This window comes from Perissodus microlepis, chromosome 17, assembly GCF_051167445.1.
Source record: "Perissodus microlepis isolate ML-2025 ecotype Zambia chromosome 17, ASM5116744v1, whole genome shotgun sequence".
NCBI classification, from domain to species: Eukaryota; Metazoa; Chordata; class Actinopteri; order Cichliformes; family Cichlidae; genus Perissodus; species Perissodus microlepis.
Window position 1 is genome coordinate 437,884 of NC_140477.1, and position 21,048 is coordinate 458,931.

Here is a 21,048-nt window from a genome sequence, read left to right on the forward strand (position 1 = left end):
ACTACAGCAGAGAACAAACGTGACGACAAACGTGCTGAAGTCAGTTTGAACAAAGAGTCAGAAACACGCACGTTTAATACGTTTATTGAGTAAAAAACAGAAAATAACATCGCACTGAGACCATGCTTCGTTTGTTTTTTGGAAAACACGTCACGATGCAGCTGCTATGGTGACGACCTCTGACCTTCCAGTGCCCTGTTCTACACAGGAAAGATGAATGGAGCCATCGCTGCAACATAAAGAAGAAATATATACATGTTTGCAACAACATCACCATCATCACGTGACTCTTGATGTTACCCAGGAAGGAAGTACCTTTTCATGGTCACCACAGTGTCAATGCTGTGACTCTCCTCTGTGGGCTGCAGGTCTCTAAAAACAATCTGTGACACAGACACAAACATAAGCAGGAACCTGACAGTGATTCTAATAACAATGATGATTTTCTCCGGCTTATCCATCCTGGATCACAGGGGCAGCAGCCTAAGCAGAGAAACCCAGACCTCTCCCCCGAGTCACCTCCTCCGAGCCGGCCGAGACCTAATCTTTCCGCAGGTCCTGGGTCTGCACCGCAGTGTCCTGGGTCTGCACCGCAGTGTCCTGGGTCTGCACCGCAGGTCCTGGGTCTGCACCGCAGGTCCTGGGTCTGCACCGCAGTGTCCTGGGTCTGCACCGCAGGTCCTGGGTCTGCACCGCAGTGTCCTGGGTCTGCACCGCAGGTCCCAGGACACGTCACCTGGTCATAATGTTATCGTCCAGGCATTCTAGTCACGTACCGAAACTACCACAGCTGGCTTCTTCTGATGTGGGGAAGTAGCAGCTCCTCTCCGAGCTCCTCTCGAGTCCTTCACCCCGTCTGCAGGTCAGCCGCCCTCCACGCAAACTCCATGTGTTGTTCTTTCGGTCCCAAAGCTCGTCACCACGGTGAGGGTGGGAACAAACACCTGTCATAACATCATGACCACCTGCCAATTAATATGTTGGTCCCCTTTTTCTGCCAACACACTCAGAAGCGTTGAAGCGTGGACGCCACTCGAGGGCACCGAGTCCTGTTACTGCGATGTGGAGCCTTCATGGATCCGCAGAGTTTCTCCATCTGTTGCTTTAATGGATGGCGATCTGAGGAATTTAGAGGCCAAGCCTAAAACTCAGGAACACCTCAGAGAAAACATTTCCCTGAAAGGGTGTATGTGGTCTGAGAGAATGCTGAGGTACGATGTGCCAAAGTAACATCCACATGGACCCAAGATTTCCCAGGAGAACATTGGCCAAATCATCAACCCTGGCTTGCTTTCTTCCCATAGTGCACCTGGTCTTGTCCAGGTAAGTGACAACACGGGGTATCTGTTGCTAGAGACACTTCACCATCAGTGCTGAGAGGAGCACGAGGCCACGGAGAGGACGAAGTCTCTGCTTAGACTTTAGACTAGTTTTCCTCTCTCTCATATTATCAGAGTAGAAACATGTTCAGATGAACCTCAGAAACTGCTGCAGGACGTCTCTGTCCAGCTCAGCAACAAGGTGCAGATGCTTAACATCAGCTTAACAAGCATGCTTTCACCTTCATGTCCTCACTGTTGTGTTTGTGTCGCAAACAGATGACGTCACCGGACTTTTGGCCAACATGGTTCCCAGCTTGTTTGTGACATTTTTCTAAAGCAGTTCGTAAACTGTGACTTGCACCAGCAGGCAGACAGGAAGCAGAAGCAGCAGACGTCCGATGCCTTGTTTGTGCTTACCTTGGAGAGCTTCTCCGGCTGCTCTGTGATGAATCGCTGGTAAATCTCCAAACACAGGGAGGACAGTTTTCCGTCCCCCCTGAGGATGTGATGTCTGTGGGCAGGGAGGGGTGTGCCCACAGGAAGGAGAACCGTGAACATCTCAGCTCCAGACTCATCCATCTCCTCCAACACACCACAAAAGTCAGACAGAAGCGGTTAGAAATCGATTACAGTATTAACGAATGATATTATGTACAAATACATAAGTAGTGTACAAAGACTAGCTCTGCAGAGCTGAAACATTTACGTTCATGTGCATGCAACAAAGACCATGTGCAACACAAGATGAATGTTTATCTGAGGTCTGAGTACTTTTACTAGTACGTCAATGGAAGACACATCCACTGTGACAGAGTCTTCCTCTGGGGTAAGGCCATCTCTGCCAACCAGCAGGCCCGCCTCCAGGGCTGCGCCCACAGCGATGACCTCGTCAGGAGGTGCCGAGTTGAGAAGCTCCACATCCGGAAACATTTCACGGATCATCTGCTGTAGACGAGGAATTCTGGCCGAGCCGCCGCAAAGAACCACCTGCAACACAGACTCGTGGCAGCGATCGAGGAGCGGCTTTTCTATTTAACACACAGCTATGCCATCACTCATGCATCAGTAAAGACCTGCACGCCGTACCTTGCTAATGTTGTGAGGTGTAAGACCCGCCTCCTCGAGGACGGCTTTGATTGGCTGGATGCTTTTGTTGAAGAGTGAAGAGCAGAGCAGCTCAAATCGAGCTCTGAAAGAAATAACGCACAGAGGTCGTCACGAAGGACAAAATATCTCAGTTATCAGAATCCTGATAATGTGTGTTTGGAAAAGACATTTAACAAACGACTTTTCCCTTAATTCTGCTGCTCAATTGATTTCATTTAGTTTTTATTCGTTAGCTTTATGTTTTCAAACGTTTATCTCAAATGTTTCGTTCCACGTCCAGCTTCAGCTCAGGCTCAGCTAACGATAATATTCAGATTCTTACAACCTGTGTGTCGACACAATAGCTCACCTCGAGACGCTGCACTCGAAGTCGATACCGTCATGAAGGGAGTCAACGAAGCAGTTGGCTGAACCCAGCGAGGACAGGGAGTGCTTAGCCATCTCTGCACCATTCATCAGCTTCAACATAGCCCGAGGATTAGAGCTCACATCGTGCTTAAACGTGCTGTACAACACACACACACACACACACACACACACACACACACACACACACACAGAGTGAGGACAGCTACACGGACTCAAACATACAGAAAAATCTTTAAGATGTTGCCCAGAAGTGTGTTCGTCTTTTGCTTTGATCCTTCTTAGTAAATCGTTCAGACTTGGTACCGTTTGAATTCGGAGGCGAGGTGCTGCGCTAAGGCCTGAGTGAAAGCCTCTCCTCCGATGCTGTGGTCAGTGTGAGCGCTGCGACACAGGAACATTCCTCCATTGACCTGCAGCACTGTCACGCTCAGGGACGTCCCACCGAGCTTGTAGACGAGGACGTGACTGTGGAGACAGGACGCATCGCTAAAGGACAAGAAGATGGAAAAGTGGAAAATTCATTCAGACGGTGACTGCTCTGTCTGCTGGTAGCTGACGCATGAACTACTTCTATTGGCTGTGCGTGGGGTTCTGGGGGGTTTCCACTTGGCCGTAGTACCCGGTAGCTTTTTCGTTTCGGGGTTCCCAGCAATCAGAGCCGATCTGAAAATGTGACATCAGCAGACAGCCTACCACCGATTGGCTAGTCAGTGGCGTCACTCGATGAGTAATAAAAGCGTCTCCTTCATGAGACCACGCCGTGGTCCCAGAGTCTGATTTTAAACAGAGCCACACACTGAGCGGCAGGCCTAACGTGTCCTCCGCTGTTTATTGTGTTTGCATACAAATGACATCACTGGACTTTGGACTGGGTTGCTATAACGACCCCTGGACATCGTGGTACTCAGTTGTGATGGAAAACGTCTGCGATCGAGTGGAGTCGAGCAGGTATCAGTGGAAGAGGTCGAGCAGAACTCCCACAAGGATTTTAGATGCTCCAGCTTTTTAAACATGTTGTTGGATAAAGTTTTTTCCAAACCTCAACACTTTCACATCTGTGCTGGAAGTCGGATCAGCAGGAGCGTCGATCCCTGCTCGCCAACACAGCTTATAAAGGACCCCAAGCTGTGAGGAGCCCAAACTAATGTTAGGCTGATTCTACCAGTTGGATCAGGTGGTAGAAGTAATGGCAGTCCCATCCTCCTTAGATTTAGGAGAGTTCATGTAGGCTCGGGTACACGCCGACCACGTCAGTTTTAAACCAGCGACCATAATGAAATCTGAGGTGTTCCTTTCCTAAAACACACCTCTTCCCTGACGGCGACTCCTGTCCGATGTCATAGGCCAGCAAAGCAGCAGCAGGCTCGTGGATTAGCCTCAGGACATTGAACCCTGCAGCTTCAGCCGCGTTCCTGAAGGAAACAGAGGTGCCGATTAAAAACTGAAATAGATGAATATTTTCAAAGTGACATAAAAAGGCCAGATTGTTACAGGCAGCACCTACCTAAGAGCACGCTTCTGAGCATGTGCAAACTCTGAGGGAACAGTAATGACAGCGTCGCTTACATCCGAGCCTCCCAGAGCCGACTGAGCCGTTTCTGTGAAAACAGGAATAATCAGTCAGGTGATTACTTTACAGAAAACTGAATACCCATAATTCATTTCTGAGGCTTTACGTATCAGGACATTACAAAATCTCATCCTTCTGAAGTGAAACACAAGCTCACATGACAAACACCAGGATATTATTACAGTACTGCTGAGTCCACTTTCAGTCACTGTGTAACAGACGTGCATCGCTCTGTTGCATGACCCGGTTCAGCTGTTGGACAGATGCTCTCACACTTGACTTTAACACGTCCAGGACATGCAAACTTAACTGATGTCAGTCAATTAGAGAGTTTTCAAAAGTATCAAATGTCCAATGAGGACGATTTGATGGTGGGAAATCCTTTTCTGACACATTATCAGGACCACATGCTGTGAGAAGCTGACAACGTTTGCCCCAGAAATAATATGTAAAAATATATAAACTGTAAAAACAAAAACGTGTTTGTATGAAGCTTATATGAAGTGTTTTTTGTCGCCTCGGGGTGGTGTTGTGCGATAACAGGTACTTGTTGAGTAAGACTTTACCAACAGCAGGGGTGGGGAACCCCAGGCCTCGAGGGGCGGTGTCCTGCAGGTTTTAGATGTGTCCTTGATCCAACACAGCTGATCTAAATGGCTAAATGACCTCCTCAACATATCCTGAAGTTCTCCAGAGGCCTGGTAATGAACTAATCAGGTGTGCTGACCCAGGGTGAGATCTGAAACCTGCAGGACACTGACCCTCAAGGCTGCAGAAAGCTTGGAGGACCATCACTAAAGACCACATGAAAAATAATAATAAATCTACAAGAAACTTTGGCTCCTTGGAAATAATGAAGAACATTTTCACACTAACAGATTTACCTTTCATTTTCTGGAAGATGAGCTTTGCGACATCTTCTGGAGCAACATACTTTGGCTGCTGTCCTGATGTGATCTCATAAAAAGGTTTGTTTTCTCTGCTGACAACCTAAACACACAAAACATCCTCAGACTCCAAAAACCAAACTGTGTTTTTGTGCCGTCATCACAGATCGTTTTACAGAAACTCTCTCACAGACCATAAACTGGCATTTTCAGGAAGTTAAACTCTCAGCATGTGCGCCGCTAAAGGCAGCTTCTAAAAAACTAATAATGATCATATAATGCTTCTCAGTGTAAGTAATGCCAGTGTAGTTAGGATTATGTGTAAAATGTAAATAAGAAAACAAACTGCAGTTATCTGTAAATCGTTTACAGTAAATCCTTTCTCCTCTAAGTGCTCACAGTCTGTAAACCATATTTTACAGACCATACGACTGAAAATCCCTGCAGAACAATTCACTCATTATCTACTGAATCCAACATCAGAGGGATCCTGTCAATACGAGTCAGTAAATGGACCTGGGATCTAAGGATGTAGTCAGGAGGGAGAAGTGTGACACAGGGCTGTTTAACATTAATGGATCATCAGCTTTAAATAAAACAAGACCTGAGGCAACTTTTTAAAACTGTGAGCACAGAAAAAGTGTTGAAAATGAGACGAGCTGGCTCAGCACCGCCTGCTGCCATCTGTAAAACACCAGGATCCAAACTGTGTGGATCTCCTGACTGTTGGTCTGCAGGCTCTTTCAGAGGGTTTAGATTTGTTGTTGAAACCTACCTGACATTTGGTCTCCGTTCTGTGCCTTTGTATCTCTGGGTCATCAAAGCTTTTCAATCAGAGAGAAAGAAACAACCCACACACACACACACACACACACACAGTTATGAGTTGCTGTCCACAGGATGTCGAGGATAATAAATAATAACAACACTCGTTCCTTCCTCACTCAGGCTACAAATATCACAGCATGAGTACAAATGTTGTCAGAAATGTAACTTTTGTCGTTTCTGTCTCAAAAACATCCGTTTCATTTTCTACTGGAGCTCACTGAGTAACTGCTACATGGGCTCTGATCAAAGCCATCCTCTCATATGTAACAGCTGATGGTCTGTCTCAGGTGTCTGACTGGATGTAGCAGCGAGTACAGGAGCCTCCATATTCCTGCCACAGTGTTTACTGTTTTTCCCAGAGGAGAAACCAGACTGATGTCCACGTGTGGTGATACAATCAATCTGAACAAGCAGCATCATCATCATTATTTTCTATGTTAGAGCTGCATAATGTTGCTTTTACACATTTTCTCCCAGTTATTTAATTAAATTGAGTAAAGTGAGTTATTAATAACTACAATAATATTATGTAGGTTTCACATTTGTAAACAAAACATCGTCAGCTGTGTCACCTTCTCCCGAGCACTTGTTTCACTTTGATGACTGTACTGGCAGCATTGCGGACCCGTCCCTGTTTTGCTGCTATACCTACAATCTGCAGAAGAGGTCAGAGGTTAAAAGGCTGCTGCAGTAGATATCTCACAGGTGCAGGAAGCAGCCGTCAGTAATGTAAGAATAATTCTGCAACTCAATGCAAAAAAATCATCTTCTCCAAGTTCCAAAACCAAAAAAACCCAAAAAGCAAACAGCAGACGTGTCTGTGAAGGTTCTCAGTCATCCAGCTCATCGTAGTCTAAGGAGCTTGGAAACAAAAGCGTCTGGACTTCTTTAAGTTGCTTGAAGACGTTTCACCTCTCATCCGAGAAGCTTCTTCAGTTCTAAGGTCAAATGGTGGAGAGTCCCAGATTTAAACCCTGTGGGAGTTTCCCCCCCAAAGAGGGACGAAGGACCCCCCTGACGATCCTCTAATCGCATGAGCCAAGGTGTGTAAAGGGTGTAGGTCACAATCGGGGTTTCGGGTGAGCTCATTGTGAAACCTGGCCCCACCCTATCATGTGATTTCCTGAGGTCAGATGGCCCAGGATGTGAGTGGGCCCAATTAGGATAACCGCATGTTTTGAGTGCTTCCTTTACATGTGTGTGTTCCTTCTTTTTCCCTTCAGGCTTAGAGGGAACTTTTGAGGGAGCGGTTATCCTAATTGGGCGTTCTTAAAGTCAGCAAAGAGGCACAGAAAAGAAGATCAGACACCAGCGAGGGAGGATAAGAAGGACAGACGCAAAGGTGAAACGTCTTCAAGCAACTTGAAGTCCAGACGCTTTTGTTTCTAAGCTCCTTAGACCAAACAGCAGACAGATCTATGCTAGACACTATAAGGTGATATGACAAGAACATGACCACAGAAACATGTGACCTGTGATAACAGAGGAACTTCTCAGTTACTTTTAATACTGCAAACATTTTAGCAATATGTTTCATTGATTGGTCATCAACATTTCTTCTATACAGACATTGTGCAAAGCCAATATGATGCTTAGTGCTAACAGGAAAGACTGAGTGCATGGGTCAGGCACAAACCCAAGAAGTGAAGCCAAAGTCGTACCTGTTCAGTGTCTCTGTAGCCCACCACAGTTGGAGTTACTCTGTCTCCTGCATCGTTAGCCACCACATCAGCCCGTCCATCCTAAACAACACACAGCATACATTCAGAAACACTTAAATATATACTTTGCTCAAAACTCTTGGATATTCAGATGCATCAGCAGCTGATTTCCAGGCTCACTTATCCACATATATTTCATGTATGAATCCAAGCTGCAGATCTTTGTGAAAAAGCAGAGAAGACTTCAGTCCCTGTAGGGCTCCTTAAGGAGTTCAGCTTGGTCCATGGAACCTTGACTACATGCCATAAGACTTGTTTGACTGGAGTGGAAAGACATCGTAACTGTCCTAAACTGGTTTACTGTTGAATTACTTGAAAAACCTCAAATTAACATGCAGCATAAATGTGAACTGAGCCTTAATAATCAGAGAGTCACGAAAGGTTTTGTGTAATCGTGAGATGAAAGGAGACAAGAGGCTGTTCAGCCTCCTCAAAGTAATATCTAATTAAGGTTTGTGGTACTTAGTTTGTATCGTCTACATGTGCCATTACAGGAACGCAGCAATGATGCAGCTGCAAAAAGCCTGTTAGCCTCCAACATTTTCATTTTTTTGCTTTCAAGTTTCCTAAAATGTGAAACTTCTAAAACTTGCTTGGATTTAAGACCCAACATGCTGAAAGGCTGCAGTGGCCTGGGTGCAGTTTCTGTGTTCCTTTGTGCACTTTGTAACAAGTTAAGGCTGTTGTATAAAAAAGGGTAGTTGGGTAGTTTTTACAGTAACAAGTATGCAGGCCAAGCGTCAGCCTGTCAGCGCCTTTAGTCTGAATCTTGGACAAAGTAATCTTTAATGACTTTAAAAAGCAAAGGCTGGGAGCACAAGTCTGATTTACACTACACAGCCAAAGTATTCACTCGTCTGCCTTTACACACTTGTGAACTTGAGTGACGCTGCATTGTTAATCTTTCTAAAGTTTAATATGATGTTTGCAGCTGTGACAGTTTCAACCAGGGATGTTCGCGATTACTCGCCGTCTGCAGTGATGTCACTAGTCCAGAAGTACTAGTCATGTAATTTAATTCTTTTACATTTATTGATACCCAAATGTTGTGTCCTAAATGTTATGCTGCCACCAGATGGCGCATCGTTGTTGAGAAATGCCATGAATCTGTTCATCTTGATCTGATCTTTTTGTTCACGCTATTATTTCTGGTTCTTTAAAAAAGCAAAAAATTAGATTGCAGATACAAGCGGCGAAAAGTTGGTTTTGTCTGAGTGTGGAGGAGCTCTCCCTGAGCGATGGAGTTCAGTCATTCAGGGGCTCAGAGGACAGCTTCTCCACATCACTCTGCTGGGTACCATCCACTGACACAGCTGCGTGACTTTATGTACACAAACGCTGAAATATAAACATTATAAACTCCACTAATATTTAGTTCATGTTTCCTTAGCAAGCGCCACTTTGACCATCATCGAGTTTCTGTCCACATATTTGACCCTTTTTCTTGGAAGTTCACTTAAATCACTTGGACCCTGCAGTCCACACTATAAGGTTGGGGGCGGGGCTTCGGGAAGGCCATCCAGGAGTTTAAGGTCATCTCTAAATCATGTTGGGGTGGAGCTGGACTCTAAGGGTGGTGTCAGAGGTGGATGTTGTCCAAGTACAATACTGAACAACTCAGTTTTCTCATGTGTTTGGCATCGATGTCCTATCGGAGCACCAAACTGTGTCCCAGTTTAAAATGCTTAGTTATTAATCTGAGATGAAGAATCTGGATGCAATCCTCTCTCCTTATTTTACCCACTGAACTAACTGAAATAATTCATTGACTTATATCCACGTTGCCAGCAGCTTATCGAGCACCGCCATCCTTCAGGACATGTAAATGTTCACACCAAAAACAACATGTGAGGTTTCATGAGGCGATACTCACCTTAAATATCGCCACACAAGCGGATGTATAACCGAAATGAACCCCAATCGCCGACATGCTGCCAGCCCTCAGCCCAAAAGACCGACAAACATGGATCCGGTTCTCCTCACCTTTGAACCGGAAGAATTTCTTCTTGGAGTAGTTCAAAACAAAAGCATGTACTGATGTTTATTTATTTATTTTTTACTCTAATATCATTGTTTGTATTCATGATTTGTTTTGCAGGTATCTTTGTGGCTGTATGATTGCAGTTGCCTATTAACCAGTCATATCTTTGAAGAAACAGCGACAAACGACCGTTTCCGTTTGATGTACGTGAAACTGAAACAAATCAAATGTACATGGCTGACACGCTTTGATTCTCCTTTTGCACTAATTCTTTTATTACCGGTATTTGTAAACATATTTCAGACTATAACTAAGTACGTGTGTCAATGTCTGGTACGTGACTAAGTCATTATGCTGGGAAGCATCCAAAATAGACTGAAGGTAGCTGGGGGCGGAGCCTGATTTTCACGAAGTAAAAGTAAACATAAAAATGTCTGAACATTTCTGATTCCCATCCTACAATTACATCTGTTACTGCAGCTCTGCCATACTACACAGTATGTTTTTGTTGTTGGGAAAATTAGAAATCCCCCTGGAATAAGAGCTGCTGCTGTGTGATAGCTAACAGTTCATATTAAGTTGATATAATTAACAGTAAACATACAATAAATCACATCAGAGCGCTTTTAAAACCTCGGGCATTCATTACTGCAGTAACACCGTTCAGTAGAACTATGAAGCAGAGTCCTGCTGTGGGTTTGTGCAGCAAATGCAGCAGGAAATAATCCCACGCAGGGCTCTGCTACGACGCTTCACACACATAAATTAGATTTAATATCATTTAGACACAGTAATTTAATTATATATATATGTAAACTTACACAATAAGTAAGGATATTTTTGTTTGGTCAGCTCTTTGTTATAATAACGCTGACTGGCAGTAAACCTCGTGGCACAATCATTCAGAAATAAGGAGCTATATTTGTGGTTTGACCAGCAGAGCTGAGTATGCAGGTTGTGCCCAGTAAAAACTTTATAATAATCCCTGTATTATATTATTATAAACTTTATATATAAAATATTCTCTGCCAGTGTCAAACAGCTTATGTTATTGATTCTTGTTTGGAGTTTTCTGTAGCTCAGGCCAGACCCTGCAGTCCCCTCACACTGATGTGCTGGTGTCCATCTGTCCTGCAACCTGAACACATGGAGCAAGAGTCCAGACTCCACCTACCTGCAGGTGGATCATGAGGTCACAGGTGGAGAGGAGATGCACAGTGCTCTGCTGCTTTTGGTGGAGGCAGTGGGGTGGGTGGAAACAGAGGCCCGTCAGTAAGAACAGCTGTTTCTATTCTTGTAGTTAAATCATATAAAGAACTTTTGTGCCTATCAAAAAGTTTAATCCACCTCGATTGTTTTGGTAAATTTGTCTGAATTTAGATCCAAACGTGTCATTTCCAGATTCCTCTGTGGAGATGTTACACTGTCTCCTTTTTACACCAAAAAGTCAATAAAGCGTGAAAACATACGTTACCCCAAATATACTAACTCAGCGGTCCCCAACCCCCGGGCCTCGGACCGGTACCGGGCCGCGAGAGTTGAGGCTCAGGTGAGAAATGTATAGTTTTCAGGGTTTTTATCGGTTTTCAGCGTTATTTTGTTATCGTTTTTATCGTTTACTCGGTTTTCCTGGGTCTTTTCATGTGTGTTATGAATAAATTTCCTTTTTTTCGGTACCGGTACTAGTTTTATTTTGTTGTATTTATCCGCGACACCTTAAAGGCCGGTCCGTGAAAATATTGTCAGGCATAAACCGGTCTGTGGCGCAAAAAAGGTTGGGGACCGCTGTGCTAAATGATCCGTGAATACACCGAAGCATCAGACTTTTACGCACTTCTTGGAATTCTCCTGGATTCTCCAGTGAATTGAGAATTAAATACAAACCGTTTAGTGGTGAGAAACAGAATCACCTGCAGGGCCACAACCCCACACAGGAAGTCGGACTTGGCTCTCTGATGTTAAAAAGTCCTGACTATGAGTGTGACCCAGCAAGTATGCAGAGTGTAGTTGATGCAGGTGAGGGGACTCGCTCAGTCCGAACTCATCCGGCTGCCTTCCCTGCTAAACCATTAAGAAGAAAAATGAGCAGCCATGCATGAACCCACCAGCTCCACCTGTTAACAGTACTTGGAATCACCGTCACCCCATTTTCTCACTCATTGATTTCTCATTTATACAGTGAACAAACTTATATTTTGATTCATCTTTGCTTACGAATAAATATTAGCAGATTGTGAGGTGGGATATTAGGACCTTAAACCTCTCTTAGCTGTGACGTGGAGGCGGCGAGAGGAGGACTTCTTCTACGCCAGGTCACATGACACAGTTTAACATCACTATTATAATAACTCGCTGTGCACAGCTGGACTTCCAATGTGAATTAAACCAATATAGTTTTATTTTGCATAAAATATGTCAGAACAAACAGGAACCGTCTGGTTAACTTAATAAACTTGTAATGTTACAAACAAACCAAGCAAACGGTCACGTTTGGAGTCATCTCAACAACAAAGCATGTTTTAGTAAAATAAACATTTTCAAATTGGATACATATTTACATTGATTACCTTATTACAACATTAATATGAAAGTCTTTAGTCTGTATAGATTTACCTTAAAAATCACAGAGCAATGCAAACACTTCAGTTTCACCACCACTACAAAGTCGATACTCAGATCACCACAAGATTCCTAAAGGAATATTTATCTGAAGAGAAATCCATAACTAATCAAATCCTCAAAACTTCTGCACTTTTCCATGGACAACCACACCCACGGACACTCCCACAGACACCACCTACAGCTAGTAGGAAACACACATCCAGACGTTTCACAGCAGATGCCAAACCTCATCATTCGAGATAACTTCAAATCAGGTGCTTCACACGTTCTGGATGTGTTAAAGGCAAAGTGTAGTTATGGGTTATTCTGTCTTCCAGCTGTTTTAAGAGAATAAGGCACAGAAAATACATTTAGTTTGGCCTCGGGGAACATTTGGATTTCAGCTACGTGCCTGGAGTAAGCTGGGCACGTTTCAAACGTGACGCCTGCTGTCGATGTTGATACTTTGTGTTCACTTTTGACAGCAGATGCAAAATTGAGTGGTTTAACGCGCGCTGCTGTGGCGCTGTGTGTCAAAGAAACGAATGAAGCTGAAGGATGGCTGCTGTCTGAGCCCATGGAAGTGCAGTGTTTTCATTTTGTGAAGCTCAAACGGTTGCATAATCAAATCCATTACTTTAGACATTTTCAAGATTCCAGAAATATTCCAATCTTCTCCATCCTGCTGAGCAGACCTGTGGGGACCACAAACATAATACAAACATTGTCTATCACTCAGTGCTTTGTGGGTCAGCTGCAGCGGATTCAGGGGAGGGTGGCTGGCACGGCTGCAAACACACTGCTATGATTTGACTGTAGCTTCCCTGCTGTCAGACACAGCTCTGCAGCTGAGACACAAGCCACACTCCTCCACCACAACAATGTAATGTCATTATATTGAAGTGTGAATACTGATGAGCACATACATACCTGGAGCTGGACACGTGTAGAACTTACATATCTGCCTCTGAAACGAGACATTTAAAACATGTTCATGCTAGCTGTGATCTGGCCTGTTACTCCCCGCCTGTTACAAACAGCAACAATTTCAACTTAAAACTTCAATATGGTCTTTAAACCAGGCAAGTGCTGACTGATGAAACATGATGCATTTGTAAAAACATTTCAGCGTCTCTTTGAAAATATAAAATGTGTTTTTACAAGAGGACAACATCTGAGACTACAAATTTGTTCTTACTGGCTTGTTTGTTAATGAGCGTTTGAATGACTACGTGTTTCTTTTCATGATGTTTTTAATATGAATGAGTGATGAATGGAGTATTAAGAACTTGCACAATGTTCTATGTTCTGTAATTGTTCTGTTTCTGAACCGTTTTTTATTCCATAGTTTTGTTTATTGTAAACAATGTTAGTCAATGTAATAAAATACATGATCTGAAATAAGAAATAAATATATAAATATAGATAATATGTGTGTACAAAACTAAAATACAGAACTAAGAAAATTTAGCAAAATATTTTCTAACCTCAAGTACTGTGACCTGTGAAACAACACGTACACACAGACACAGTGAAAAACACTCATACCCCAAATATATGTCCTCTTTGTCCCCACGTGAGTTACTCTGCAGCTGAACACATCCTCCTTGGTTGGGGTGAAAGGCACATGCTTGGTCATGTGGTAGTGCCAGTTCTCTTCAAAGGCCAGGTCGGTCTGCTGAGAGTCTGGTATCACTTTGTCATTCCTGAGCAGCTCGATGGTGATTTCAGGAGGATGGAATCCACTGACATGGCAGATGAGGGTGTTGGCGGTCCCGTAGTGTCCGGGGGAGCGGGTGTACACCTGAACCTTGGGTGAAACTGGCAAACACAAAAACAGTCACTCACTTACAGATGAAATAAAGACAATAATTTAATCCAGATGATAAATATTCATTTAGATTCCACCAACTTATAACATAAACACGGCAATTATCTGCGTCACAGTGTGTCACGTATAACAGCCAAACAAGGAAGTACTCGTAGTACTCGTAAAACGTTACAGCGCCTTTAAGTACAAGTTATCAGTCGTTTAGTACTGTAAGTACTGTAAGTATGTTACTGTTTGCCATTTCCCAGAGATTCCACTTTACTACCTTTAAAGCCGTTTTGCTTTCACTGGGCCCGAGCGCCTTCCGTCTGATAACATCGGGCCATTGCGGAAACACAAACATGTTCAGTTACCGGAGATCACTTACTGTTCTTGACTGCCGACAGATCTGTGAGTCCCAGCATAAGGACGGCGAGACACACAAACGTCTTCATTGTTTCACACACAGACCGACTCGATATATCGCTGTTGGAGATTCGCTCGACCAAGAGAGAAGACAACAGTGCGTCACGATCCACACCGAAAGTGAAACCGTTCACATCGGGAGTGTTAGCTAACAAACACCGGGACGTCCAGGCAGTGCTAATGCTAACTGACAAATAAGGGAGCTGTAACCCCGCCCACCAAAACCATGTTTTGGCGCGCCGTTTATAAAAAACACAAGCAGCACAAACTCGTGACAAGACAACACGTGCCTATAATTCTACCAATAGGAAACTCCAAACGTCATGTTGCTAAGCGGAATTTACTCCGACATGTTGTTGTTCACTGTCGTTTGAGCAAATAAGCCGCCATGTTTGAGATGGCTGCCGGTGTTGTGCCAAAAACAGATGTTTCCGTGTATTTTTTATGTGTAATATCTTTACGTATGTTGGTAAATAGACTTCGGTGAACAGCGTTTACAAAGAGGTTATATATAGAATTAAAAAATTATCTGCTTTTTCAAGTATCTTTACAACTCCGTGTTATTGTACTTACATTATAACCAATCCGGTCCTTTATCCCCACTTAAAATATTTTTACTGAACTATTGTAATATTTGCTGCCATTTCTTCTGTCCTCTTGGCCAACTTACTCTTACAAAAGACATTTTCAATGTTAATGAGATTTTTTAACTGCATAAATAAAGGTTATATAAAAGTCACTGCCAAAAACTGATTGGCCTTCTACCTTGTTACATGAATGTTGTTTGTGGCTCAGTATGACTTTGTGTCATCCATGAGGGATGCATTTGACATATGTTTCACATGTTATAGCCCAACAAGTTACTTATAGCAGTTTAAATACGAGCAATCACTTTTTGGCACAACAGCCCGGAATTGCTGCTTTGTACTTTATTGACTTTATTAGAAAATCCTCTCAGGTGTTTACCTTTCCAAAGAATTTCCCACACATCGTTTTGGTGTTGATAATAACTCTTGTTCTTTCTGTGATGGGAATACTGAATGACAAAACATTTATTTTACCAGTGTATACACTGTAAAGCCCCGTGGGACGATGTACACTACTGGCTTTTCCCAAAGATTCCAAACTTACGTGAATTTTCAAAAAAGTATTTTTGGATCTCTAAGACAAAAAGAAACTTGAAAATGTCTTAAATGTGATCATTATTATGGGTAAATTCTTCATTCATAAATGTCGATTTCTGACAACAAAGCCGTCCTTTTTCACAGTGAACTCTGGCTCTTCTTCTCATCTGTAAAGTTTATGGACAAAAACAAGCTGTGGCTCTGCATCATATGGTTAATGCACTAAAGCTTTTAGAAAACCCCTAGGTTAGAATTGTATTTTATTTTATGTCTTTTAATTTCATTAATTTATTTAATTACTTATTATTTATTTATTTTATTTAATTACAGATAATGAAAATAATATAAAGACAATTGTGGGCTGGGGGGGCAAATGAAATATTGCACATGGCAGTGGCAAATTTTGAGTGGCACTTAGTACAGTATTGCATGGAGTAAGGTTTTTATTTGTTTAAATACTAATAAGAGTGAAGTGACCAGTGCAGAGTGTAAAATGTACCTATGAAACTGTAGGACCGATTCTGAGTGCATCTGTGTTGTGTGTGTTTAGGTGTTGTGGTTGAAGTGTCGAATGGCTTGATGGTAAAAAGTCTTGTAGTCCGAGCAGACAGACTCCTGTAACGTCTGCCAGGAGAAGAGCTGATGTGCTGGGTGGCTGTGGTCCTTGATGATGCTGTGTGCTTTGCGGAGGCATCGCTGGAGATATGTCCTGAATGGCAGGAAGCCTCATGCCAGTGATGTGCTCTGCTGCCTTCACCACCCTCTGTAGTGATTTACGGCTGCTGGCAGAGCAGCTTCTGTACCAAACTGTAATGCAGCTCGTCAGCAAGCTCTCGATCGCACACCTGTAGAAATTTGAGGTGATGTTAGCGTTCATGCCAAGCTTCCTCAGCCTCATCTGGAAGTAGAGTCGCTGGTGAGCTTTCCTGATAGCAGTGTCTGTGTGAAGGGTTGGAAAAGGCTTTGTAAATGTTGCCATATTTTTTGTACTTGTTACATTTGTTGTTACATTAATTTTAAAAAAGTTTATCCGGTCTTTAAGTGATGACATGATGAATCCTGCTTCCGGGCCCAACGTACGCTGCATTTATTAAGTCTGTTGTGTTTTTAACGTATTTTAATTCTTTGTATCTTGTTCTATTTAATCTCAACAAGCCCATAAAAACAGTCAGGGATCACTGTCGGCTTTTCTCAGTTTTTATTACCGCTAATAATTTAAAGCTCAGTTTTTAAAACTTTAAAAACTATTTGGACTATATTTTCATATAGTCCAAATACCTAAACTAGCTTTTTATGATAACATACAAATCTTCTGCAGGTCCCAAAGTCAAACGAACACTGCAGCATCACTGAGAGTTACAAACTGTCTAAATTCTTTCATCTTTAATAAAAATGATCATCTGCTTTACCAGGTGTAACAATTAAGTTTAACATCCAGGTATCCATGAAAACAGAATTTATTACATTTAACAGAGTTAGAAGTTAGCAGGAAGTTAGCTCGCTAGCTTCCACCTAAACATGATATAGCATGTTCTGACTGAGAGATAAATGAAAAATTCAAACGTACAGCTCTGCTATCACTTCCAACATAAATGAAGACAGAAAACTAAACAGCAGTGACGTTTGTAGGGTTACTGAAGTTGGGCTAGCTGGTATATAACAATGTGCTACGTGATCGCTAGCAACACAGCTATGTTAGCATAGCATAAACAGTGAAGCTGGAGGATTTGAGAAGATGTTTGTTTTGTTGTTACAGGACTACAAAGCCTCGCACAAATGATCGTTTTCATGATTGTCTGTCAAGAGACACTTTGCAGGACTCTCAAACTCGTGGAGACCTATGCCTGATGAACACACAGCATATTTGTTTTCACAACATAAAGAAATGAATCAATATTTCTGTATAAAATGATACATTTTAGGGTTTTTGTAAAAAAAAAAGAAAAAGAAATAAAAACACCAGAAATTTTCAAGAATTTTTATTATTTTACATGTATACACACATACATATAACCCATTATTCTATCATTTGAGAAACTCATTTAGGTATAAAAACAGTTTATTGCATAATAGCCAAAGAACCCCTCACATATGGAAAAATATTACAACAGGGTGAAACAAACGAGGCTTTTGTGATTACAGCTGAGCAAATCCACTTCATCAAAGGCAAACTAGCAAAAAGTGACACCCTGCATTTTTATAATCTCTACATTATACCCAAATAATATTGAGAAATTACTGTTACCTAATATGTTACTGATAATTATTCTGATGAGAAGAAACAAATCTGACGCTACACGGCGGACTCTGATTGTATAGGAAGGACAGATGTTGGGTAGCGGGGACAACATGACCGATCAGCAGCTGTGTGGATCAGATGTGACACTCTTTGGTCCCCATTGGTGTTTACATGTTTGACTCTGTAAAGAGAAAATATTAAGGTTATTCATTTCATAAAAGCACAGAAAGACAATTTCATTCACCACTGATTCATTTATAAAAGTATTAAACATGTTTAATTTTCTTTTGTATTTTTTTTAAATTTGAGGTTACTACATAATGCTTATGACTGTATATAGTTTTGGCTATCTTAACTCACCCCAACCAAAGGTTTTTGGCTCTTGTGTCCCATGAGTGACTTTGCAGGCGTAGTTTTCGCCTTCCTTTGGTGTAAAAGCGACGTGCTTGGTCAGATGGAAGTGCCAGTCCTGGTTGAAGACCAGGTCAGTCTGCTTGGCATCAGGAATTTCTGCCCCATCCTTCAGCAGTGTGATGGTGATGTCAGGGGGGTGGAAATCACTCACGTGGCAGATCAAGACGTTTTCCTCTCCATACTTTCCAGGATTACGGCTGTAAACCTGAGTCTTTGGTGGAGCTAAAGGCAAGAATGAAAGAGAAAGTAATATCCTTAATAAGGGATCAGTATTCATAAGTGGTCCAGCCTGTCTGAGGCCAATTTCGTTATGATGATTTTAGACCAGCGGTCCCCAACCTTTTTTGCGCCATGGACCGGTTTATATCCGACAATACTTTCACGGACCAGCCTTTGAGGTGATAAATACAACAAAATAAAACCAGTACCGGAACCAAAAAAGAAGGTTTATTCATAACACAATGAAAAGACCCAGGGAAACCGAGTTAACACTAAAAACAATAAAAACCTTGAAAACCATGAATTTCACACACGAGCCTCAACTCTTGCGGCCGGTACCGGTCCGCGGCCCGGGGATTGGGGACCGCTGGCTTAGACTATAAATATGAAAAGACTCGCTTGCTAGAACTGAATTGGTGTTTGAATGACTTTCCTGTTTTTGTTTTGTGGCCCATATGTTACCTGTAAATGTATTTTTATCCCCAACACAACAAATTTATTTACCCCTGATAAAATGGGACGTGCTCACATACTGATGCTTTCACACTGAATCATTCGACGAGTGTGAAAGTGGATTGTCCTCAACAATATCAGCAAATACAACCAAGTAATTACTTTTGCAATGAAAGGACAGAAATAGTAAGAAGAGAAATCCTTATTAAATGTATTAAAATATCCTGCAGCCAGCTGAGGGCGCTCTATGTATTTACAAGAAATCGAAACCAAATCCAAAAAGCTGGGGGGAATTCCACTCGGTTAAAAACACCATGGACGGTTTTCTCCTTATATATTTATTGTCCAGTCAAAACGAATCGTCTCTGGACTGAAACTGTTTAGAGTCGATAAACGCAGCTTTGTTTTCCTCAAATCAAAGCACCTTGTGAACCCCTCCCTGACGGCTTTGTTTTGTCTATGTTGAAAAACGTATAAAAATATGATGTAAAACTTACAGACTTACCAAACCGTGATTAAAATTTACACGTAGCCACAAAGGATAGAAACCATTTGACTTGAAGTTCAGACTTTTATACTGTTCAGTAAAATGACAGGACTTAACCTTCAGTATTTCAGGGAGACTTTTTGAAAAAAGTACTTACAGTATTTCGCCTCCACTGCGCAGTAAACAGCTGCAATAACAGCCAAACACAGGACGGCCTTCATGTTTTCTGTCTTTGTAGTCGCAGATACTTCTGAGAGCTGTTCGTCTCTCGTGCTCGCGAAGCTAGAATAAAGTAAAAAAGTGGAGCGCGTGAGGATATGCGAGCGCTGTAAGACAGCCCACAGCCACACGGGCCAATCATTAATTTCTCTCATGCTGTTACCAGGTAGAATCCTAGTAAAGAGGTTTCGCTCACTCATGACAGGCACATGTGGAACCTCCCTGGAAACTACCTGAAGTTTTAATCTCCATAGAACTATTATTTATGATATTCTGTAATTATTGTTGTTAATAATAATAATAGTTTGATCTTATGCTAAAGTATTTATAGTTCCTTCGTTTCAGATTCTGTTTTCTTTTTCTTGTCTTTATTCACTTATTTTTTGTTTTCTTAACTTTTCCCCCTCAGTTTTATTCTGGTTTGGTTTTAATTCCTTTAAATTTGTGTATGACTTGTTCAGGCACATTTTGGACAGCTCAACATAATTTTGGGTGATTGTAGTGCAGAAAGTAGAGCAGGTTACCTAATCAGAAGGTTGGTGGTTTGATCCCTGGCTGCTAACCCAGGCTGGTCTCCGATCCATCAGCGTGTGAATGTTAGATAGAAAGCATTTAATCACAGGAAAAAGGTGCTCGTATAAAGTGATACATGTTGTATTAAAGGACTCTGACTGTTCATGTTGAGCAGAAAAGAGCTATATAACAGCGTCTACATTTATTCATACTTTCAAAAGACAAATAATGCATCTCCTTCATTAACACACAAACAGGGGGACTCTGAGGAAAATCTACAGGATACAAGCCATGATCACCAAATTTGATATTACAAGAGAAACAAAATAATGAATAAATCCATAATTTCGTGTTTTAATCAAACTGTTCTCACTATTCGTTTTCTGTTTGTTTTGCACTCGGTTTGGTTTCAGTTAATTTCCTGTCGCCTATTTTTGTTTTTATTGTGTGAAAAATCTTTAATTTTAGTTTCATTTTCATGAATTCAGTGTTGTGACAGACTAGCGCTGGTTGGTTGTTGTTTTCTCCTTTCATGTCCGGGGTGGAGCATATGAGGTCATCTCCCAGCTGTCCTGGATTGCCTCCATCAGATTGGCCTTCTTAAGACAGTTTGTGCAGCAGATTATACTTCTGTGGTAACAAATAAAAAATATGTTTTTTGACAGTTTCTTTTTAGCATTAGTATGCCGATAATAGGTTTGATACACTCGTCATTAAAAGGATCCGAGCATTAACCTCAGGGTGTGAAGGGTTAACTC

The 21,048-nt window shown here is 42.1% G+C and overlaps 3 protein-coding genes across 4 annotated transcripts; all 3 read right to left on the reverse strand.

Moving 5' to 3' along the window:
• Window positions 1–68: 68 nt before the first annotated feature.
• hspa14 (heat shock protein family A (Hsp70) member 14) lies at window positions 69–9,806 on the reverse strand. 2 transcript variants are annotated; one of them, XM_084910773.1, is made up of 14 exons: window positions 9,678–9,806; window positions 7,745–7,825; window positions 6,656–6,738; window positions 6,031–6,079; window positions 5,253–5,358; window positions 4,303–4,396; window positions 4,106–4,210; window positions 3,102–3,284; window positions 2,779–2,934; window positions 2,409–2,511; window positions 2,094–2,309; window positions 1,740–1,904; window positions 316–383; window positions 69–229 (listed from the first exon to the last, which is right to left on the reverse strand). In XM_084910773.1, the coding sequence occupies exons 1-14, from the start codon at window positions 9,732–9,734 to the stop codon at window positions 151–153; spliced, it is 1,545 nt and encodes a 514-aa protein (XP_084766899.1). In that variant the 5' UTR covers window positions 9,735–9,806; the 3' UTR covers window positions 69–150. The 2 variants fall into 2 exon arrangements, with proteins under 2 accessions (XP_084766899.1, XP_084766900.1); XM_084910774.1 differs by having other exon boundaries at window positions 3,102–3,263; window positions 9,678–9,805.
• Window positions 9,807–12,161: 2,355 nt separating this feature from the next.
• On the reverse strand, window positions 12,162–14,839 carry LOC146368936 (beta-2-microglobulin-like). Its single transcript, XM_084910778.1, has 4 exons — window positions 14,585–14,839; window positions 13,935–14,207; window positions 13,317–13,353; window positions 12,162–13,081 (listed from the first exon to the last, which is right to left on the reverse strand). Exons 1-3 carry the CDS (start codon window positions 14,649–14,651, stop codon window positions 13,340–13,342), a joined length of 354 nt encoding a protein of 117 aa, XP_084766904.1. The 5' UTR covers window positions 14,652–14,839; the 3' UTR covers window positions 12,162–13,081; window positions 13,317–13,339.
• Window positions 14,840–17,709: 2,870 nt separating this feature from the next.
• LOC146368937 (beta-2-microglobulin-like) lies at window positions 17,710–19,855 on the reverse strand. The gene is made up of 3 exons (XM_084910776.1): window positions 19,716–19,855; window positions 18,346–18,621; window positions 17,710–18,166 (listed from the first exon to the last, which is right to left on the reverse strand). Exons 1-3 carry the CDS (start codon window positions 19,777–19,779, stop codon window positions 18,153–18,155), a joined length of 354 nt encoding a protein of 117 aa, XP_084766902.1. The 5' UTR covers window positions 19,780–19,855; the 3' UTR covers window positions 17,710–18,152.
• Window positions 19,856–21,048: the final 1,193 nt, after the last annotated feature.

Coding starts and splice junctions, on each gene's coding strand:
- hspa14 (XM_084910773.1), bottom strand. CDS start 9,734: ATGTCGGCGATTGGGGTTCATTTCGGTTATACATCCGCTTGTGTGGCG. Junction 2,512..2,778: donor TTCGAGTGCAGCGTCTCGAG/GTGAGCTATTGT, acceptor TATTTCTTTCAG/AGCTCGATTTGAGCTGCTCT. Junction 1,905..2,093: donor CCATTGACGTACTAGTAAAA/GTACTCAGACCT, acceptor GGTGTGTTGGAG/GAGATGGATGAGTCTGGAGC.
- LOC146368936 (XM_084910778.1), bottom strand. CDS start 14,651: ATGAAGACGTTTGTGTGTCTCGCCGTCCTTATGCTGGGACTCACAGAT. Junction 14,208..14,584: donor TCTGTCGGCAGTCAAGAACA/GTAAGTGATCTC, acceptor TGTGTTTGCCAG/TTTCACCCAAGGTTCAGGTG.
- LOC146368937 (XM_084910776.1), bottom strand. CDS start 19,779: ATGAAGGCCGTCCTGTGTTTGGCTGTTATTGCAGCTGTTTACTGCGCA. Junction 18,622..19,715: donor CGCAGTGGAGGCGAAATACT/GTAAGTACTTTT, acceptor TCTTGCCTTTAG/CTCCACCAAAGACTCAGGTT.